The sequence below is a fragment of the Rissa tridactyla genome, chromosome 3 (assembly GCF_028500815.1).
Source record: "Rissa tridactyla isolate bRisTri1 chromosome 3, bRisTri1.patW.cur.20221130, whole genome shotgun sequence".
NCBI classification, from domain to species: Eukaryota; Metazoa; Chordata; class Aves; order Charadriiformes; family Laridae; genus Rissa; species Rissa tridactyla.
The window spans coordinates 49,233,143-49,256,739 of record NC_071468.1 but is presented as its reverse complement, the minus strand read 5'-3'; the positions used below and the strand labels follow the sequence as shown (position 1 = coordinate 49,256,739).

Sequence of the window (23,597 nt, the reverse complement as noted above, 5' to 3'; positions counted from 1 at the left end):
CCTTCTTTTGTCATGGCCCTTGTTGTGACATACATGTTGGGACATCTCAGTATTGGAGCTCTCCTGCTGGTCTCATCCTCTGTTATTTCATGTTTGGAGGTAAACTTGTGTAAACTAGGGATATCTGACTGCCTGGCTAGTGTAATAATTAGTGTTTTCTGCAGGAGAACAGTCCTGGAAAATCAATTAGCCTGTCCTCCATAGATGCTTAAATAATATCATAGGATTCTTGGTTTGGAAGAGACTTCAGGAGGTTTCTAGTCCAACCTCCTGCTCAAAGCAGGGTCAGCCCTGAGCTTCCTCAGGGCTTTACTCAGTAAGGTCTTGAAAACCCTGAAGCACCAGGTTCTACACAACCTCTCTGGGCACCCTCCTCCACTGCTTGACTGTCCTAATGGTGAAAAGGCTTTTCCTTATATCCAGTTTAAAGGCCTCTATTGTTTCAACTTATGTCTGTTGTTGCTTGTCCTCCCACCATGCACTATTGTGAAGATCCTTGCTGCATATTCTTGATTGCCTCCTTGTAGATATTGTGGGCTGCTTTGTAGGTCTCCCCAGAGCCGCCTCCTCCAGGAGGAAAAAACTCAGTTCCTTCAGTCTCTTCTCCTAAGATGCTCTCCAGCCGCTTGATCGTCTTGTGGCCCTCTGCCAAACTTCACTTTATCTCTGTTCTTCTTCTATTGATAGCCCAGAATTGGACTGGTGGGTAGAGAAGGATAATCATTTTACTTGATCTAAAGCCTATATTCCTCCTATTAATACAGCTTAGGATGATGATGACCACCTTTGCTGCCAGGGTATGCTTCTGAATCGTCTTCAGCTTGCTGTCCGCCAAGATCCCTAGGTCCTTTTTAGCAGAGCTCCTCCTCAGCCAGTGATTCTTGAGCCCATGTTGTTGCAGGACATTCCTTTCAGGGGCAGGACTTTGCGTTTGTCCTTGTTGAATTCCAGGGAATTAAAAAACTGCTCAAAATCCCAAACAAAACCACAAAACAACAAAAAAGCCAAACCCCACCTTGTAGAACTTCCTTTGGCAAAACATTTAGGCATGTGCTTGAGTGCTTTGAATACTGAAATGCTTAGATCCTTTTTGAAGTTGAGCACAGTATTCTTCTACCCCTGTCCTAACCAACTTTTATGATTGAAAGTACTTTAACATTTCGGGATCACTTTATGTATCCTTTGACTTAAACATACATCGAAGGAACATACTTTGTTTATATGATAGATTGTGGTGGGAGATTGGAGGTCCTGATACTGCAGCACAAGAAGTGATATAAGTTCTCTAAATTCCACTCTATTTTTTCCCATTTTCTGCTCCTGCTTTTCTTCCTTCTCCGGATCACATGCCTGTATCAGTTACTGAAATAGATACTTGCAGTGAATAAGTTATGCTGGATTGTTCTTGCTGATACGTGTTTATTGTGAATATAATTGCTTTCACTCCTGATTGTTACTGGCTTTATAATACTGTATTTTGTGCAGTACAGTGTGTTGACTAGTTAAATTCTCCATGAAGAATCTCATGTTTTTTGTGCTTTGAATTCTGATGTTGTGATATGGGTCACTGTGTGATGCCTAACAAAAAGTCTTAAAAACCAGCACGCATTGCTTGAGGCAAGTGGTAGCTGCTGAATGTATCTTGCATTTGTGATGTTTAGAAACAAAAAGTTGTATCTACAAAACATTAATTTTAACCACAGAGGAGTCTTTTTTCATGGTATCAGAACTTCAAAACATCTGGTATAGTTGGTTAGATATGGCGATTATGCCAATTGTATGGAAATACAACTGTGCTGATAGTGTAACATTTTTGGTGGAAGAAATGCTGAAGTACTAGTTGAAAGTAGACTATCATCTCGTCTGGCCACAGATGTTCAATATTACTATTTATCACTTCAAAGGAGCATTTTTACCATTAAAATTTAAATTACTACTTTGAAGCTTGGGTAGTATTAATCTGTTACTTCTGTAAACGTTCCAAGGCCAGTATTAACATAGCAGGAATTTAAAACTGAAATAAGCCAAGCAAGCAAAACCCCCAAACCTCAACATTAAATTTTATATGTTGATATTAAATTTAAACAAAGCTTTAAATCGCCTTTCCTGCATGTTTTGTTGAAATGTATTTTGATGCAAACTTGCTACTCTGTCTTAAGTAGCTAAGTTACGACTTCAGCTGATAAACCCACGGGTCCAGATGCTTGTTCTTGGCTTTCCACATAAAATACATAGTTAGAAAGGTTTATTGTGCACTCTGTGAAGTCAGTAGGTTAGAACTGGTTTGTTCCAGAAGTTCAGAGATCACAGTCTGGAGTTCCTCAAGAAAAATATCCTTCCAGAAGTCTTCTTTCATAAATGGAAGCTATTCAGCTGAAGACAGCCACAGCCATGTGCGGTGGAGAGAAACTGCCTACGTTATGACAATATGAAGCCTTAACACTGAATGAACAAACTCTTGAAGGAGCTACTGAGTTGTAATCTGTAAGATCTGTAACCATCTGCTCTCTCAGTTCTAGGAATGAAGCTGCTGCCTAGAATAAGCCATGTACAAACACAGAGATGTACTGTTTATTTTTAAGTGCATGATTCCAGACCAGGGGCGGATAGGAAGGGTGAGGAAGAAAGCAGTATATGTGAAGGATGCTTATGTGATGATTAAGCATTCAGCTTTTCAGTCATCTTTATGTTGTTCCTATCTCCTCCCAACTCCACACGCCCAGTCTTGTAACTGGTGATCTGACCAACCTGCCCTCTGAAACTTCCTCGCTCTTCTGTAAGCAGCTGGTGGCAACCCTTTGTGAAAGAAGGTGCAAGCCACTACAAAATGGTGGGGAAGTATTCGTTTAGTTGACGATCTGTGGGAGTAATTTGTTATGATGCTTAATTGAGAAGTGAGCAAGTGACTCTGGCTACTTTAAATTTTGAGCACTTAATCAACCGAATCAGTCGCGTACTTATCTTTCAGCTGGTCATCGTGATGAAAAATGAAGGCAGATTCTTATCTTACCTGGTATTGCAACAAAATGATAGTTCCAGATGCTTTATATCATTTTGAAGAAGTAATGAAATACTCGTGTTTATGGGTCGGAAAAGAGCTGCCATGCTGCTGTTTGAAAATAGAAGTTTTTCATAAAACCTGAATAGTCTTGTACAGAACACTTAATCTAATTAGAGACTCACCCTCTCAAGTATTTTGAGGTTAAGATCAACAATTATAAAACAGTAACTCAAACTTTTTTTTTTAACTCGGGCATGTATCTCAGCTCCATTGTTTGAAAAATTAATGGTGATTTCTGACTGAGTTCCTTTTGACAAAAAGTTGCTAAAATTGGTCTTTATGCTTGTACCGCATGATACCTCTTTCTAGATTATTTATGCTATTATGAAGAGAACTGCAAAGGAAATGAGGAGCTTCCTATGTAATCAAGTGGTCAACTGCTGTTTCCTCTATTGGGAATAGCACTGGCGATTACTCACAGTCACTGCGTTTGCATTGTTGTCCTGAGCGTGGAATAAGAGACCCCGAAGCAGTAGGAGGGAAAGAAAAAATACAGTGCCCATGGCTGAAATATTGCAGTTATAGAAAGAGAGTAGCTTTTTACTCCCATAGTTATGAGGTGCTTTCGAGTGCTTCTTTGTTTTAATGACTGTGTGGTGGCACAGTTAAATGTTACTTTTAACAGGTTTAATTGAGCTTCTTTAAACACATTTAACCCACCCTGTCTCTGGACTGACTTTCTTAATTATGACCGCTTTGTCAAATTTCATTTTCTTTTAATAATTTTGCTTACTTTTCGCTTCTGGCCTGTTTTGTTGAAATGATGCTACTGTGATCTCTGGAGAACACTGGAGACTCTCAGGACTGTAAAACCCTGTCAGTGTTTGCAGGTGGTCTCTTGGCACCACTGAGCAATTCCTCTACCATTTGTGTCATTCCTGCTTTAACTGAATCCTTGTCAGTATTGGCTTTTTATGCCCAGGATGTGAAAAATATTTCAGAGGCTGATGTTAGCAGCCGCTTATTGTAGCTGTAATGTACTCTGTACTCAGTGGCTCCTGACGTTTTGGGGAAAACATTATTTCTAGTAGAAAATCAGATCAACTTGTTATTTGGTACCTTTAGTTATTATTTAGTTACTTCTAATTAAAACAGTAGAAAGCTGTATGTATTTTTATACAGTGCTGCTCTTAGACATTAGGTGCTATGTCCTCTAGTATTGTAAACAAAAACATGACTTCTGTTCTTAGTAAATGACTAATTGAAGTACAGCCTGATTTTATTTTAATAGCCTTTCTTAGGCCTTTTACACTGAGTTTCAAATACTGTATTACTTTCATAATGTTTTGTTTGTTGAGCCTTAGACAAGTGAAATAGATGTTTTGACAGGGTTGATGAAATACCTGAATTCCCGTAGATAACCAAGTTATCACTGCTAGGTGCTGTTAAAGCTAGTCTCTGTCATGCTCCTGGTTGGTTGGGGTTCTGGGTCTGCAGAGATGTTCCTTAGTTCTGTAAACTGTTGTTCTTGGTTTTATTTTGAGTGCCAATACCTACACAAGGGAAAAGTGTGAGGGGGAGATTTCATATTTATAACTGAAGCTAGTAAAATGGCTCTCTAGCTGCAAAAGAGCACTCCCCTCGCCCCTTCTCCAATTGAGCATTTTTTTTAATCCCTCCTTTATACTGGCATCATGACTCCATGGTGAAGTTCTTAAGAAAGCTGGGGGACTAGGGTTAATTTTCCTTGGGCTTTTGTCTCTGAACTAGCTCATTAGAGTTCACCTAAATGCTTGTGTTGAAGCAATCTGAAATGACATGTAGCTGGAGGGGGGGTAGGTAGGGAGAGGGCAAGCCCCTTCAAAGGTAACCGCTAGTTGCCATTGAATTAGCTTAATGTCATACTCTCCCTCACTGCCACAAACAAACAGGACACATGGAGTAATTTTTCTCTTGACGTAATCTTCCAGTAATTGGCGATTAGGGAAATTAATGGAATTTATTTCTAGGTCTATGTGAAGAGTACGTTCCATGTTCTGTTCTAATAATAATAAATGATGTGGAGGATACATAAAAGAGGGTGGCATTCAGGTATAGAGATCTTGTTAAATGAACCTGTTTACAGAGCAAGACCTTTCAGCCAATGTACTTGCTTCCAGTCTGGCAAAATAGACGCTATTGTAGGTGGGAGCAAGGGTGGAACCCCCTAGGAGAAAAGGAAACTGGTGCGTAATTGGAAGAGAAAATGCTGCTTCATGAGAAGGGTGCCAGCTCAAGTACAACGCATCAAAGTGATTTGTTATGTTGATATCTTGGTATCTTCTCTTTAAAATCTAAAAGTAAATAGAGTAGTGAGGGAGTAAAATCAGAACCAAAGCAATATTTTGCTTGTGCAAGTACCTTAGTAAGAAATCTGTTTGTGTGTTTAGGACTACTTTGAACTAGCTTTTGTGTTAGAATGGAGGAACTTGGAGTATGAGAGTAGTCAAAGCTTCACAAAACAGTAAATGCAAAATCACTGTTGGTCTGAGGATACTGTAGATGGTGTTACTGCAGAGAAAGCCCTTTTTTTAACTTGTCAGCAGTTGTTTTTAAATGCAACTAACTGAAGCTGAATGTCATTCACCAAGCGCAGTGCTTGATGAAATTGTTGCCAAAGATTATACAACAGGATTAAGTAGGATTTGCAGAGAGAAGGCTATCAACAGATAAATTTTACCAAAGTATTACAACTACTGTAAAGATTTTTTTTCCAAGCTCTCTGTGCCCTTGGTAGTCTTGTTAACCAACATTAAAATAACTAATGAATATAGTAAGCTGTTTCATAGATTTTAAGAAATGACCTTATTCCTTTAAATAAACAAATGAGCATGTCATTCAAAAAGATAATTCCTGTAAGAGTTTTTGAGTGACAGAATTTTAAAAAAGTGCACTTTTTGGGACTGTGTCTCCTGTTTTGAAGGTGCAACATGGACCCAGTATTTCTTTTCAATGGTCAAAAAAAGCTACAGTTAATGCTTCTAATCATGTCTAAAAGTGTGTGGCGTTTTCATGTGTAAATTTGGCTACCTGTTTGGTTGTATCCGTAGTGAATAAACATCCTTTTTCCAGATGTATGGTAGGAGTAAGTAGAAGGATGCCTTAGGTGTTTGTGTGTGTGTGTGCTCAAGATGAAGCTGCATATGAGCGCTGTGGTTGTGCATCTTTGGCTCCGACACAGCTGATATCACTAAATTTCATTCAACTGCAGATTTTACGTTTGGGGCTGGTTGTTTGGGGTTTTTTTCGTTGTTTTTTTTTTTTTTTTCCCCCCAGAACTAATACTGTAGATGTTGGTGATTATATAGTCTGAAGTATGGTTGTTCTGTTCTTAAAAAGGAAAGGGGAAGGTAAGTATTTCAGGTAGAGAGGAAAAATAATAATAGTTCAAAAAGAGGTCCTTCCCCTTATTTTCATGATATTTGTTACAACAAAATTGTGTTTTGGGCTACGTTTTGAAATGTTATTATTCCTTCAAACCTGCTTGACTAACCTAATTTACTTGGAAAACAACTTTTTGAGATTCAGTCAAATGTTGGATTTGAATCAATGTGATCTGGAATGTATGAATTTAATGATTGTAGACTGAATTCCAAGACAGTGCAACAATAATTGTGCAACTGGAACAAATTTAAATGTCGCACATTAGTGTCTCTTGAGGTAGTAAAACGAGTAATAAGGTTAATGAAGCTGGCAACAGTCCGGTGCAATTCCTGTGCTATCACATTGCTTTTTGGCAAGGTCTTGACCTGCTATAAAACCTTTAGCAATGTCAATTTGGCAGTGAGCTCTCAACAGTGCTGTAAACAAGAGAACACAGATTGAGAGTTTTTTCTGTGTTCGGGACCCCTTTCTTCCCAAATTTACGTGCACAATAATCTCTTGTTGGCCTATCTATTTCACATTTTGCCAGATAGCATCCTCTTACTTTTTTTTTTTTTTTTGGCTGTATAATTCATCATACCCATAGCTACTCTAAGGTCTCCCAGAAAAGAAGTAAATGCTTTGCTCCTTTTAAAATGTTTTTAAAGTGGGTCTGCCCCATCTCAGAGGATAGAGGAAGAAATTTGGGAATTGGGTCTAGTCAAGAATAGATTTTGTGTTAAGGTAAGGGTTTAAGCACATTTTGGTGTTGTATGGGTTTTTGATTTTTCTTTTTTTTCCTGTTGTTTGGTTTTGAGGTGTGTTTTGTGGGTTTGTTTTTTTTAGTGTGTTTTTTTTGTTGTTGTTGTTGGTTTTGGTTTTTTGGGTTTGTTTTTTTTTGTTGGGGTTTTTTTGGTGTTTTTTTTTTTTTTTTGATAAATTCTTCAATTTTTTTCAAGTAGATTCCCTGCTGCAGTTTGTCTGCTCCAGGAGAATCAGGTGCTTGTTTCCTATTAGGCTTGTTCGCATTCCTACTTTAAACTCCTGACTAATTAGCCTGGTTGCCAGAGCGCTTGCATGCAGAGTATCGGGTAGCACCCGCGTTTTTCTAGTTCAGTCAGTGTAGCTGGGTGCCTTGACCCTGTGTGGTGCGGATTCCAGCTCATCCCACAGGAAAGAGAAGCAAATGTAACGCAATCAAGTTTATCATCGCAAACTAGAAGTTGGGCCAGTTTTTCCTGGCTGTGTCAGCAGAAAAATAAATACGATATGACCCCTTGTTGTATTCTGTAAAAATTACCCTATTTGATTGTTTCTTTTGATACCATGTTGCATCATACTAAAGCCTGATACTAATACAGTAAAAATGCAGTGCTGGTTGCAAGAAATTAATTCAGAAAACTGTTTATTTAAAGGATTGTTGTTGTCACACTTCTTGTCATGCTGTGAGAGTTTATTTCCTATACTTCCAATATACAGGGTATACTGAGAGCAAATAAAAATGAATACTATGTCAGGTGGATCCCAGACGGTCAAAGTGAAGGTGGTTTCTGAGCTGCTCTGTGTTGCTGGCTCTGGTCAGCCTTTTGGTGGGGACCAACTTGTCAAATTTGATTTTTTAATTAATCCGTTGGTTGTTTGAACCTTCAGCCTATGTCAGGAATGTGAAGTTGCTGCAGTAAGTGGTCGGATAGAGACAAGACATCAGATCTAATTCCCACTACGAAGAGAGAGTCTGTAGCGTGTGCTTCTTGAGGTGAAAATTCTCTTTCCAGTTCTTACCAGTTTCACTGATTAATTCAAAAGCTATCTGTACTGTTGTTTTTTTTAATGGATTTAACATTATTTTTAGTGATAAGTTTCTCTACCAACGTTTAATTATACAGGAAACAGCTTGTTCTTTTTAAATTTTAGAGAATTTACCATGTAACTCCAGTATCCAAGAACTCCTGCAGTATGCCTGTTCTGGAAATGCCCTTAAGACTATGGTATTTTAAACTTCAGTTTGTGGATTTAAAAATTTGTGTATTTTTCTAAATGTCATGCATTTATCGAATGAACCTTTAAAATATTTGAGAGATTTGCCATTTCTGTAGCAGGCCACACTTTCCGCTTAGCTTATCAGGACTCTCAGTCTCTGCTAGGACACAGTTCCACCCTATCAGTGTCAGCATCCTCAAGAGAACTTTCTTTTTGGTGACGATGCCACTGGGTAGATGAGCTAGAATTACTTTTCCCTTGAAAAACATCCATTCGGATCTTCACTTTTTACATACAACATTCAAATGTTCCTTTGAAAAGCCCATCTGCCTCTAGCTTTAAAATTCCCCTTTGAAAGCAGGATTGTCATTGTACAAAGAAATGCTTTGTTGCTGTGCTGTTACACTCTTAACTGTTCGTTCAGAAATGTATAAACATCGCATGAGAAAAGAGAAATACAATTAAGTGTTGCCTGGATGCTGTCGGATGAACCAGACACTCTGATGCTACCACGCTGCTGAGCAGGTGTGAAAGCAAGAGCAGTCAGAGATGAGGTTGGATAGGCGAGCTGCTGGCTGCTACGTTTCTGTTCCCTTCTTTGGTCTGGTGCTTCTCTGACCTGTGCAAAGACTTCACACCGTACCAAGCCAGTGTGGCCTGAAACAAACAAAAAAACCCAACGAAGTACCTGCTGGCCTATAGTGCTGAGAAGTCTCTGTGCAGGGTCTGGTATGTGCTGATGCGAGTTTAAAAGTGGGAATAAAGTGTCTAGCTTGGCAGAGGTTGCTGTTTCATGGTTCCTGCAAGTTAATACAAGGTGCCAGCAGAAGGACGGTTTAATCCAACGGCTGGCACTGACAGTTTCTTCCATGTTGAACGGAGGCAGTGGGGAAACTCCAAACTTCTGAGGTAGTTAACCTGATTCATGTTGCTGTACAGCTGCAGGATGCTGGTGTCTGACGTTTAGGGAGGAGGTGGGAATAAACGTCTTGGTATGAGGAAGGGCTTTCTGCAGCAGATGGAGTCTCTGTTAGTTTAAAGCGACTGTGTGTCTACACTCTTTAAGGTTAAAGTGAGTAAGGGCTATCATTTTTGTGGTCTGATTAATGCCCCTTAAATACAGAAGCTGCAGCTCTGCTGGTCGTTGGCAGGTATGCCAGTGAAAAATCAGACTTCCAGTGCTTGAACTTTCATTACAATTTTCCTGCTGTGTTTTGATTTGAGGTGGATGTAATAATGTGTTCTTCTTCCTCCAAATCAGACTATTTAAAAGGAACAATCTTTAACACAGGAAGTAAGAATTTAGATTAAACAAATCTTTTTTAAAGAAGCTCTGGTGGATTGTCTGTACTTCTAATTTTTCTTCTCTAAGTTTTCTGGAGTTTTTTTATAAACTTTCGGTTCTTAGTTCTGCAACAGTGACAGATTGTAGGTAAATAGAAACGTAAGTGATGTATTCGTGAGGGCTCTTGCTACTTATTAGTTTTGCTATTGCTTCTAAATATGTCATGACTAATTCAAAGTAAGCTTTGTTTTGGTTTTGACAGGCTTTTTACCTGGTTTCAAATATGATTGTACTCTGCCTGTATCTCTGTTTTGTTATTAGAGACTTTCAGGGCATTTTGATAGACAAAACATGTGTCAATGACTTTTTTATTTTTTTCCCCTCTCCTGTCATGTCACCTCCTTAAAACAACTTTCCAATTTATTTCATTTATTTATTTATTTATTTTAGGGCATCTTTTCAAAGTATCTATTGGCAGTAACTACCAGGTCCTCAGTGTTGTGGTATTGGGAGAGAGGTATTGGGATGCCACTGGATGGCAGTGGCATCACCAACATAAAGGGGGCTTTTAAAAGGGGGACTGATTTAATCAGGGGCTATGATATAATCTCCTGTACCTTTATTTGTTGCATTTTGAGTTTAAGCAATCTAGTTTAATGAATGCTTAAATAATTACAGAACTGTTGGTAGTGGTTGTTGCTTAAAATATTTTTGTTTTTCAGTTAACTGTTGTAGATTTTATTTTGTAAGAACAATTATGTTTTCTGTGTTAATCGTGAAAGATTAAATGTTGCTGTCTACCACAGCTTAACAAAAAATATCCTGCAGGTGGCAGACAGTTGCTGTGTGTTGCAAGCGCTGTTAAGATTTGCTGGTCGTTTACTATAGATTTGAAAATTAGAGTTAGAAGGCTAAGCCTGTAATGCTTTTGGGGAGCACCATTGGCAGATTTTTGTTTATTTTTAATGGTAGCTGCTTCTGGAATAATAAATCTTGCTTGAAGACACTTCCTGTTTCCTGTATAACAATGCCTTTTGTAGAAGATTATGAAAACTTAAGTGTTTTTGGAATGAAGCATGGTTGATGGCCGCATACTGAGTCTGGTGGCTTTGCCAAAATATAGTTCTGAAAACAACTTTTCGTTTTGTTTTGAAGTAGGTAGGAAATACTGTGGTAGATGGGTCTGTTCTGAAGTTTAATTTTTTGAACTGTAAGGTGTAACTTAAGATTACAGTAATGTTTTTTTTCATCCCAAGAGTCGTTACATTAATCATTCTTGCTATGTGGGCAAATAGGTAATGGGAAGTAGAGACAATGCATGTGAAGTAAACAGTAGAATACTTACATCGGTGATGATTCAAGGTTCACATGGGCATTCAAGTTGCATTTAAAAAAGTAATTCCTTTTTAGCATATGTGTTAATTATATTTATAGACATGAATTTTGGCCTTAGTTTAAGATTTTATTTGTGTAACATTTGTCATATACTGCAGTGGGTTTTGTGTTGACTTCGTTGCATTACATTGATATTATAAAAATGCAGTGTCTCTTATTTTTTGACCCTGAGGGTTTGTTTCATATTGTAGTGGGGCTAGTTCCTAAGATGTGGTTTTCTTCAGGAAAATAAAGAGGGGAGGTCATTTAGTTATGCTCATTGTGTTGTGGATTATTGATAATTCTCCCTAATAGAAAACTCAGCTGTTGGTCCTGCTTCTGTGAACATTACAGTGTATGTAAATTGTTGTGGCAGAGTGAGTCATTCTGTAGTGGAAAGCCTTTGTTGATCCAGGTGTCAAAAGTTTGGAAGAGGAAATAAAGCTGATGAAAATTATTTTTATAGGAGCTGTTTTTTCATCTGTATTGTTCTTCCTCTGTTCTCTTGGAACCATTTAGGGTATTCTTTCATTAATCTTGAAGCTGTGCTTGTTGAAGGTATCTGAAAAACTGTAGCTTAGCAAGAACACTGCCTTTCTCTACTACATGGAAAACAGTTTGTAACAGTTAACAGGATTGATTTATTATTATTTTTTTAAGACTATTTGGAATTCCTTTTTAATAGTTGGCTGCAGTGTCTGCATATGAACATATTAGCTATCCTTTAGTTTCAAGTTGAGAAATCACTCCTGGGAATGTATGCTAGAAACTTGACCCTCATGTAATTTCAGTGTTTACTCCCCTAGTGATTTAATATGGTTGGGTTTTTAAATCTTGTAGGAATTCTTTTTTTAATATTCATATACTCATTAGAATTGCTCGGATTTGTTGCATACTTATGGCTTTTGGAGAGGCAAAGGAAGCAATTCCATTTTAGTCTGTAGACTGACACGGGGTCAGATACAAAGGCATTACGTGAATGTCTCAGAATATCTTGCAGTGATAATAGTGTTGTTATGCTGACCTGTTAGATCAATGTTGTGACCTGAATTCGTTTGAAAGAAACTTGTATTTGCTTTAATTCCAATTGTTGCATTGTGAATTGGTTTTTTTTTTGTGATTTATATTCTATTAGCAAAACTCCTGAGCGACAAGTACATGCACCTGAATAATAATCACAGCTTGCTTAGGAGTTAGTGTTCTGTAGGTTTTTTGCTCATGGAATTTGAATGGGGAAGGAAGAAAGACATGACATTCTTAATGCTGTTTTTTGGTATTTTCTAGATGCAGTCATGCAGAATGCTGCTTGCAAGGCAAACAGTGTTATCAATGCAGCTGAAAGAGATCAAAGATAGACTCTTGGAGGGGTTACAGATGAGGATTTCTGAAGGGAAACTTGTATATTCTCTGCTGCTCAAGAGATTGAATAGTTTACAAAATGGATAGTGCTTAATTATTGAATGCTTAATTATTGAAGTCCGTATTGCTTTGTGATTGATATTGGTGGGATAGTAGTTTAAAAGCCTACAAGTATTCTTTGCTTGGCCTGTGGGAATAGTGATCCTGATCTTCTCATTCATCGCTGGGCCCTACTTACTGGGATAATAGTCCCTCGTTACCTCCTCTGACACTTTAAAGGAGGGGTTTCCTTTCTCATACGTGAGCATGGCTGTGGATTACTGCTCCTGGATATTACTGCTTTGTTTGTAGCAGCCTCTCTGTTTGATTCTTCAGGAAGTCCAGGTTTCCCTGCTGCAAATCCCGTTGTGTCACGTTGCAGACTTCTTCCATACCTCACCTACAGCACATTCTTTTTATCTCTTTCTGCTTGTTTTTCATATTCCTTCTTGACTATGTTCTCCTTGTGTAAAAAGAATGGGATGATTGGAAGAAAAAAGAGCTATTTTTCTGTGGGGATTTTCAAATAAACAAAGTATTAAATACCTCGGTCTTCCATAACTGTTAACACTTTTTATGAGTGTATGTAACCAGCCTCTGTAATCGGGGGTGGAAGCTTGAGATGCTTTTCTCTGCCTCACTTACTTGTTTGCATTTCTGTATAACATAACTTCAAATGAATGATTATCTGGATGATTGCTGATTACTGCTTTAAAGCAGAAATATCTATTTGATAGTAAGTGACTGGGAGCTAGATTTGAAGATCAAACAACCTGTTTTGAGAAACAGGAATCACTTTGCTGAAGCTTCCCTGAAAACTTTGATGATGACTGATTTGAAAACTTATATGTCACATCTTCAGTTTTAAATGTGACTTAAGTGATCTGTGAGACTCTGTTATGTATTAAAGTTTGTTTGCTTCCTGTTTTTGTAGTGCTCTTTTTCAGTTGTTGATGGTCTGAGGTCATCAAGGAGGATGTCAGAGGAGAGGGTGATAGCACTGAGCACACAGATGTTTTCTAAGAATGTTTCATCAAAGCTTTCCACAAGATTTTGTAGAATTCTGAAGTCTTTTGCTATTGTAAAAGCTGTTGTTTCAAGTGTGCGGTTCTGATACTTCAGTGTGTCTGTATTTTCTTTTTCTAAAGACATGCTTTTGAAACATCTAACCTGTTGGTTTTGAAGCAGTTACTGACAGTTGTTGACTTTATGCAAAATGTCGTAACTAAGTAGTTGAAGCGCATTTATAATTTCTTTTTCATGCCTAATGAGGTGATACAACTTCCTTTTGTTTGTAAAACCGAGAAACAATGGTTAACTGGCAGATTTTTATTATGTAAGTTGGAACCTTCTTTTGAGTTGGACATACTTTTGGAAACCACTGTAAATTCTTCTGTTAGTGATAAAAAAGAATAGTTAGGCTTTGTACTTAAAGAAAATGTTATTTATGATTTGAAAGGCTTAAAAAGAGCTGACTTTTGCTAGGTGCTTTAAAAAAATATATTTTGCAGTCTAGATGATCAGAATTAAAATTTCGTGAAAATTGACTGTACTTGTGTAGCGGAAGTCTGTTCTGTATCCTTATGTTCCTTCCTAAGGAGCCATGGACTTGCACAGTAGATACATAAAATACCTAATGTGATTAGATGAGAAAGCTAAAATTGCTTATGATGCATATAAACTCCCGAGAGGAATTTAAAAGAGCTTTCATACGCTTATGTAATTAGGCACTTTTGAAATGCAGAAAACATTTTGACTTCTTTTTGGTAATTTATAAATGGCAGTTCTTATCTTTAGAGGAAGATGGTTTTAAGAGAGTTGTAAATGTTTTGGGGAGATTTCTCCACTCAGAAGTGTATGTTAGGGAACATGAACAGATAATATTTGCATATCTATTTGACTGAAGGCAAGTGACTTTTATTCTTTAGCCTCTTCTCTTGACACAAGTCCATGGTATAAACTGCAGTGAACCTACCTGACAGACTTGACAAAGAAATTCAGAAGTGAGCGAGTTTGAGGATGAAACGTTCCTCTCAAAAATAAAGGCAGAGTTAGAGTGGAGAGTGGAAATTTCTGTGAAGACTACCTTGTTGTCTTGATGTGGGTGGTGGCTTCAGTCTCTGTGTGTGGCTTCTTACTGATCTGCTAAGGACATGGCCAGAAAGTTAAATGTGTCTTGAACTGGATGGAAAAAAAAAATATATATAGACACACACACATCTCATGTATAATAATGATGAAGACTGGGGGTGGGGGAGCGTTGTGGGGTTTTGGGTTTGGGTTGTTTTTTTTTCCTTTTTCTCCTACTTTCCTAAGTTTTTGAAATGTAAAACTACTGACTTCTGTGTCACTGAACACTTTTATTTAAATATTGTAATTCTCTAGCAATGCCCAAAGGAACAGTTTGGAACTTACTCCAAAAAACCATTAAATTAACTAGAGTTTTACACTGGGAAGCGGCAGAGCATTGGGATGCAGTTGTGCAGTCTATCTTTTTTTTTCTTTTTTCTTTTTTTCAAATGGAAAACTTTGGAAAATTAAGGAGGGGGTGGGGGCATGGGCTATGGGGACACAGCATGAGAAGCTGCCATAGAGGAGGACAGTGGGAAATGGACAGATAGTGGTTACTGCATTCGGTTGTTTTCGCATCCAGATTGTCAAAGAGATGAAACAAAACTCAAGTGACAATTCTTCAGAGGAATACATTACTTTATTTTGTAAAAGGAAAACAAAGCTGGCTTTATACGAACGTCGTATCTTGAGTATTCACAGTGGAGTTCTGTCACATTTATGCTTTGTTAGTGTCTGGAAGTAGAAATAAGTTTTATCAATAAAACTTTAAATAATAATAATAATCCCCTGGAAGTTTAGAGAGCTTCTTGAACAGCTTTCTAGATCTTTTCTGAATGGATCTGCGTTGCACTTTGCTCTTGAATCTCTGCTAGTACTGCTATGTTGTTGTAGAGAACGCATAAAATCTATAGGATTAAAAGTATGGCCAATGGACAGTGGAGTGTGTTCTCAGTAAAGTAATCTCATCTCCTTAACAAAAATAAAGAAATCAACTGGAACTCTATCTGTGTGTAGAATCTCATGTAATATTTAACTCCTGAAGAGAGATTTGCAGTGTGCTCATCATCTCTCTCAATTCTTACTTCAGCAGAATAGCTTCGCCTTGAGATGGTGATAGGGGAAACCTTGTGTAAATGTAAAAAAAGATACAAATGCGATATGATTATGGTTTGTGACGCTTCTACAGAAAGCTCATGTGTTGTCTTTTGCAACCACCAAACAAGTGGATCACAACCCTGAGTTGGTTATAAAAATAGTCATGGCTGTTTGAAGCAGCATGGTTAAGGAGTATTTACAGAAGAGGCAACCCTTTAAATTGGTCCAGAAGAGCGTGTGGGATGTGGCTCACAATGCTGATAATCATTTTTCTTTCAGGAACTGCAAAATTTTCCAACTCGATTGGAAATACAACATAGCTGCACTAGGGAAGCTTGTTAAAGCTAAAAGAGGCAAGTAGTAGCAAAGTACTTACCACCTGCCGAGAATTAAAGATGCCATGCTGGAGGTACAGACCAAAAGCATGCCAGCTATCAAGGGAAGTGTGAAAGGGAGCTGGCACGGCTGAACATCAGGCAAAGATAGTTATTAGAAAGCTGAAGTAGTATCCCAATTAGGAAAATTGTAAGGCAAGTAGAATATAAAAGTATAAGATAGAACAAAAGAATTCGATTAGTAAATTTTGAAAAGTCTTTAATAATAACGATCTTTCAGCACATTAGTAGTAGCAAACCTACCACAAGCCATAGGGCCATGAGATGATCACTTTATAAAAGAAACTTTCAGAAGGTAAGGCGATAGCAGAAAAACCTTTGCTTTGCACCTGTGCTCATTGTTGAAAATCTTGGAAAGGTTGCCCTGCCGAGAACCTTTTCTGGGTAACTCCTCAGAGGAACTCTCTCTCAAATCAACATTTGTTAAGAATTTAGAGAACAAATGGACAATATGAAAGCAAGTTGCTAGAACCAGACAATGTTAATCCAATCACTCTATAGAAAGTGAGCAATGAAGTAATTGTACTAACCGGTATGTAATGACTCCTTTAGCTAGACACCTTTAGGTTGTTGGATATAAATGCAGTGTGAGGCCAATATTAAGAGGATGTTTACTCAGGATGTTGTCTGTGCTGATTAGAAACTACAGTAACGTACAGAGTTCATGGACACGTGGTAATTGTAATAGATGGTGGAAAAGTCAACAGAGATTTGTGAAAAGAAGTTGTGCCTTAAACCTTTTGGAGCTCAAGTTATTTGGAGCTCTTGCTGGAATTAGCAAGAATACATGTAAAGATTTGCTGTGGTAGGTGGGATTTCCAGAAGTCATTCAGTAGCCTTCTGCATGAGAAGGGTAAGTCCTTGTATGGATAATTAGTTAATAATTAAAGATAGATAACGGGAGACAAGAAATGAAGTGGATAGGATGTTTTTCAGGGGTGAATAGGAGCTGTTACAAAAATATTCAGGGTAGAAGAATTGAGACCCACCTTTGAATAATGCAGTGAAATCCAGAGTGGATGAGGAGGTGGCAGTTAAGCTGAAGTGAGGCATGTGGAACCTGTAACTCCTTGCAGGAAGGAACACTAGTGTGGGATTACAATAGACAGTTCTGTGGGAGCACCAGTTTGGGCTCAGAAGGATTAACTCTATAAATTGTTAGGATAACAACAGAGAATAAAACAAAATCAGCCATTGTCTAGGTCCATGGTACGTTTTCATGTGACTGCTGTATTGGCACAGGCTTGGGAGCATCCTGAGAAGAACAGTGCTTGCTTCTGTGTATTTCTAGCTGACTGAAACGTTTGTCTTAGTGTAGGTTATAACACTTGGCGTGTTTTTTTTTTCTGTATGATAGAGTACCTTCAATAAATATCTCATGTTTTTTGCTGTTCAAAGAAATGTCGTGATGTGTTTTGTGTGATCAGATGTAGCACTGGAAAGGGCTGTGCTTAGCATGAAATCTGCCACTACGCTCGACACCTAAGGGTATATCTATTTCAAAGCCTCTGAAAAGTGAAGATGGGTGCAATGATTATTAAACTTCAGAGTAAACTTGGCAATGTCAACTAGGGCACTTGAATCTTCTTGATTCCCCATGAGTGCTGGGATTTATGCAAGGGGCAAGAGTCAGCCAGGTGGAGACCGCTGGGGAACTAAAATTTGAGTTTGACGTCAGTGATCAGAGCAGTAACGGAGTAGTATAAGCAGCCAGTACCCTCCTGCAGTTTGGTAGGCTGGAGTGGAGGACAGGACTCCAATGGTTAAGGAAAATATTTGAGGATGTGAATTTACAATAGTTTGAACACACCAATATTGCAGCTATTGTGTAGCCACCTGGTTAACAGTTGCAGTCCCTTTCTTCCCTCCCTTTCACATTGTGTTGGTACGGGAGCTTTTCTTCCCTCCCAGAGTGTTTAGGGAGCTGTACCAAAGACTAACCTTTCTGAAAATATAAAATATATTAATTAGTAATTAATTTCTTTTTACAGAACATCCTTTTTTTTCAAGTTTGTGGTGTCCTAGTTAGTACATTCTGCTGTCATCAAAATTTCGAAAACCAGTGTGATATTTCAATAGCTTCTAGTTTATAATATATTTGTAACTAATAAATAATGAAAGAACTATGAACCGTATAACTGTTAGCCAACACTAAGATGTGTATTTTTATTTCTTTACAGGATCTGGAGTTTCATGGAGTAATGAGATTCTACTTTCAAGATAAAGCAGCTGGAAATTTCGCAACAAAATGTATCCGTGTCTCTAGTACTGCCACAACTCAAGATGTGATAGAAACTCTTGCAGAGAAGTTTCGACCAGACATGCGAATGTTATCATCCCCTAAATACTCACTTTATGAGGTGCATGTCAGCGGAGGTTAGTATTTATTCACAAAGTCCTGCATCCATACCACCTTCCTATCCACCCCCAGCCAAAATATCTTTAGGTTTGCCTCCAGCTTCTGAACCACATAAGACTTCATGTTTTTGTTCCTAAGTAATTGTTACGTGGGAGAGTGGTATTTGAAAATGTCAGTAGATGTATCAGGCCTGCAGTTTATGTAAGTTTTGATTATGATCTTTTAAATGCTGTACTTGACCTCCTGTTAATTTGTTGACATTTGTGAGAGAGTTGCTATTTTTTGGACTGATAGGTAAAGACTAAATGTATAATGGGAGAATATGAGTGTTTAAGTGGAGCACTTAGAGAGTACATCCTTGGTTCTGTGATGTTGTGGGCCTTTGATAGGTAGCCTTATAATGCATGTTCCTTTACTGCTAAATTGGGGGACATTCAACATATTATTGTTTGAAGCCACTGTGTTTCATAAACAGATCCTTTCATGTTACCTGTGAAGAATCAAGATATCTAAATAGCCTTTTGATGCTGCTAGCATTTATGTCTCCCCAGTAGAAAGCTTCAGGTTGGAAGGTGGTAGTGTGTGTGCTGGTGGTGGACACAGGAATGGGAGAAACTCGCTTTTTGTCGTGCTTTTTCTTTTTTTGTACTTCAGAAGCCTACACAAGTGGATTAGCTACCTTAAATTCTGCTTTTGAAAGACTGAAAATAATTTTATTGCAGATAGAGAATGGAAATTTCTTGGGATATGTGTCACTTTTCATGGCCTATGAATGATGGCTTGATGTAAATTATATGGGATTAAGGAAAAGTGTATGTGCCATCACTAATTTAAGCAATGAATAGGATGTGGTTTTTCTACTTTAGTGTTCTTTAAAAATCTGTTAGCACTGTACCTGGAGTCAAAATGAAATTGTTTCCTTTGCAGAGCAAGTTCCTGCCTTTTAAAACATGGCAATAGGAGTGTTTCTCATTAAATAAAATATAACTGCAAAGACATCATTGTCTTGCTATGCATAAGTACTGTCTCCTCCTTCTAGATAGATGACCAAATGGCAAAACTTGTTTAATTTTTTTAACCACTCAGATTTTTTTCATATATTTAAAATAGATATAATACACTGAATACACTAAATGAAATTTTTGCTAGCATGTGCATAGTGGATTTTTTTTATTTTATTTCATAATCTGGTTTATTTTTCTGCAGTCTTGGGCCATAATGAGACTGGTTAAATTTAAAATAACAAAATGAGTATTTGGAAGTCTCATGAAGTTATAAAGTTTGAAACAGTAAAAGTGTAGATGTAACTTCTCCTCCTGAGTGATAATCTTGTGTTCCTAGACTTCAGTTCTGGGAAAGGATGTACGCAAGACTATTTTATGTGGACTGTTATCTGATGTAGATAGAGGGAATGCATTTAGACTTGTTGCTGGAAAGGGGACATATATTTCTACCTCCCAAGGCTTTCTGTCCCTATACTTAACAGGGAAATATGAACTTACGTATACTGTTCAGCAAACCTTTTGTTTTCTTAAGAGCATAACTTGTTTCTAAATATCTTTACTCTTGAGGTGCCAAGTAACTGTTACTGCTTTTCATTTTTTTGAAGAAGAAAGAAGATTAGATGTAGATGAGAAGCCTCTTGTTGTACAATTAAACTGGAACAAAGATGATCGAGAGGGAAGATTTGTTCTCAAAAATGAAAATGATACACTTCCTCCAAAGGTGCGTCTTTAAGAAGGAGTATGCTAGTGGTAACAGCAGTTTTGAAATGTGTGGGACTTCATATAGCAAAACATAATTTCTTCTTTTCTAATTCCTGAAAACAACTGCTGATAATGACCTTTGATATCTGCAGCAAGACTTTTTAAATACTTAAAATGTATCCTTGCAACACAGCTTTTTTGTGATCTTTCAGATGGCTTGTGATGCTTTGATCTGTGAAGCTGTCTAGTACTGCAGCATGTAATGCCCAGAGAACTTAGAGCTTGCTTTGTTCTAATATGATGAATTAAACATTTCCTCAAATAGTATGATGCCAAACACCTAGGAGGTGATCCCACCTCTTGCAGAGCCTCTAAAAGGGGATGCCAGAGGGAGTTAAATAACTAAAAATTGTTATCTCCCTAGGTAACATTCAGTTTCTTAACAGAACTGATGGGAGCCTATTTCCTTTTGGGGAGGTGGTGGTGTTTTGTTTTGTTTTGTTTTGTTTTTCTTTTAAATGCATAATTTTTCCTTCGAAATGCTCACATGTGAACATCAGCTGTACAAAAGCTTTTTTTTATATTAGTCATTTAAACATTAAATTAGATCAGACTTTGGCTTCTGAAGTCATATAATTATGTGTATGATATCTATCTGATGCTTATAGCTATGGAAAACATGCTGTTCAGTGTGAGCTATCTTCAGACAAGAGCACTATATTTCTTTTCCTCTTTGAATTAGAGCTTGTTAATTTTAAAGGTGCTTTGTCTATAGGTACATGAGCTACTCTTACACTACACTTTTGACTACAGGATACATCCATTTTAGAGGTGGGGAGGGAAAATTAATGTTTTGCACTACGTCTACCAGACTTGCTGTTCCTATTCATTGAATGAAGCAATCTTCAATCTTCCTTCTCTGTGTTCTTCACTTCCTGATAGAAGCAGAGAGACCTGTATCTTCTTTTTCTCGTCTTCTGTTATTTTCTCTACAGAAGGCAAATGTGCCTAGGATTACAGGTATCTTGTGTATGCAAGGAGCAGGAACTGGAGAAGAGAACGCTGGAAGGACAACTCTGAAAAATACACCACAGGGGAAATGTCCTCTATAATATTTTTCCTTGTGCAGTTTATTCTTATCAGATGCTGCAACACAGTTGTCTTGAAAAGAGATTAAGTGCGGTGTTGTTTTGTGAAGTATTTTTACTGGGAGGCAGAAATTTGTTTTGCAGCCTTCGGTTAATCTTTGAGGCCAAGTAAATAGAAGGCATTATTCAAGTAAAATTCTGCAGTTTCTTCATTTTCTGGAGTATGAGGTGCTCGTTCAGTTCATACCTGCTTTGGAATAAGAAATTATTTTTGCCCTCCGTGTTATTCCAGAGAGTATTAGTCCCACCCTTGTGTAATGCAGTATTATTGCTTAAAATATTGTTTTTGTGTTAGTGATACTATGTCTTAATCAGATTTGTCTGGAAAGTTAAAACCAATACTAAGTTTTCATTGGACTAAAACTGATGGAAGTTGTTTTAAACTTATTTCTTTCAGAAGGCTCAGAGTAATGGCCCTGAAAAACAAGAAAAAGAGGGAGTAATTCAGAATTTCAAACGAACTCTCTCAAAAAAAGAAAAAAAAGAAAAAAAGAGGCGTGAAAAAGAGGCATTGCGACAAGCATCAGATAAAGATGATAGACTTCTTCATGGGGATGATATGTAAGTGTTTTAAAGTTCAACCAGTTCATATAACCTACATCTTACTTTAAAGCATCCCCCCTCTCTAACAAATAAGTTGTTGTTTCTTTCAAAAGTAAGTAGTTGACATGGGTGCAATATCATCATGAACGAGTATGTGATGGCAATTTCTGTGTTGTTTTTTGGGGGGGGAGTTTGCCACATTTTGCCACAAGGTTTGGTTTTTAAACCATGAAATAAGCTTTTTTTTCCACCTCCTTGTACAGAAATTGACACATGCTTGGTGACATGGAGTTTCTGCACTATGTTTATTCTTGAGCATTTACTCTAGAGTGGGTTTATTTCTCTTCCCTATGTTTGATTATTCTGTCTTTTGCCAGAAAAAATAGTATGTGTAGGTGTTTGCATTTGACTTACCTGACTATCAGTTTGTTTTTCTCTGAGATGTATTTTGGTAGCCAGTCTCCTCCCATATCTGCTGCGTCTTCGTCATTGAGACAGGGCAGGACATACATTAATCCTTGTACAGAAAACTGGAGCACAGGAATCAGGCATGAATAACTGAATGTAGAACTCGAAAGCTGAGAAAGGTCTACATTAAATTAAACTTAGTCTCTGTACCAGATTCTGTAGGTTTCATGTGTAATACCTCAGAAAAAAAATCATAAATGGTGGATTTTTAACATACCCAGAAAGAAAATTAATGATGAAAATGTAATAATTGAGAACAGATTCTCAGAGATTAAATAAATTGACTGGTTAACATAGAATAGAGCTTGATTTTATGTTGTGTTGTGTTATGTTTGAGTTCATGATTGTTTTTCAAATGTGTACCCACTCTTCATGGTTATGTTTGCAACGCTCTTCAAACGTCAGCGTGATCTTTCCAGTATTCTCTGCTTGATCTTAATTTTTTTTAAATTAAAATAGAATTGTATTTAGGTGCATTAGCCAAAGCATGAGCTGCAACTCTGCTTCCACATGATTTGCAACACTGTAAATCAGAATAAAGTTGGGGGTGTAATGTAAAGTTTCCTAAATGCCTGCCTTCCCCTCCACCCCCCTGCCCCGAAGAGACCATCAATACTTAAATTGGTCGTTACCTGTTTCAGGTGAGCATGAATATATGAACAGCGTTAATCCTAGCAAAAGTGAAGTTCATGTAGAAACCATTTTACAGTAACTTAATTGATCTCCTACATGTATGGACTCTAGTTGCCTTTTATCCTTTATGAAGTGATGAGGATATATGTATTTTAAGCTATTAATGTCAATTTTTTCTCTTTATTTAAACTAACTTGGCAGTGAGAATTCTCGCCTTGCAGCTGAGGTTTACAAAGATATGCCTGAGACCAGCTTCACTCGCACAATATCCAATCCCGAGGTGGTTATGAAACGGCGGCGACAGCAAAAACTAGAGAAGAGAATGCAGGAATTTCGTAGTTCTGATGGCAGACCAGACTCAGGTACTTGGATTTCTTCTGGTTAAGTTGTAAACAGTAAACTGCTCACTGAGAGAGTATTTTTATGGCCAGCAACTCTTATAAATTTGACTTAACCTCTGCTTTCTCCAGCATTTTCTGTTCTTCATGGCTAATTTATCTATGATGTAACTGAATGAAGGATTTGTAGAGGTCAGATTCCACAGGAGCGCGTTCTGTGACAAGTGAGAGTCAAAGCTTTCAGTGATGCGCAAATTGATGGGAGAGAAAATGCTCATTGATCTTGCTAATGGTCCTAAACTGGGGAAGAAGGAAGGACAGAATTAGACCTATTAAGCTGAGAAACTGAGGAAGTCGTCTGAAATACGCGTTATTCATTTTACTAAGAACAAGCTGAAT

General features: G+C 37.6%; 1 protein-coding gene across 15 annotated transcripts in view; it reads left to right on the top strand.

Moving 5' to 3' along the window:
- Positions 1–23,597, top strand: part of AFDN (afadin, adherens junction formation factor) — a 129,350-nt gene that overhangs the window by 19,573 nt on the left and 86,180 nt on the right. For 6 of the 15 annotated variants that reach the window (XM_054194620.1, XM_054194622.1, XM_054194623.1 and 3 more), the window contains exons 2-5: positions 18,184–18,379; positions 19,972–20,087; positions 21,614–21,777; positions 23,062–23,222. In XM_054194620.1, coding sequence (XP_054050595.1) covers positions 18,184–18,379; positions 19,972–20,087; positions 21,614–21,777; positions 23,062–23,222 — 637 coding nt within the window. The remainder of the gene's footprint in view (positions 1–18,183; positions 18,380–19,971; positions 20,088–21,613; positions 21,778–23,061; positions 23,223–23,597) is intronic. The other 9 variants (XM_054194618.1, XM_054194634.1, XM_054194633.1 and 6 more) reach the window with 3 other exon arrangements.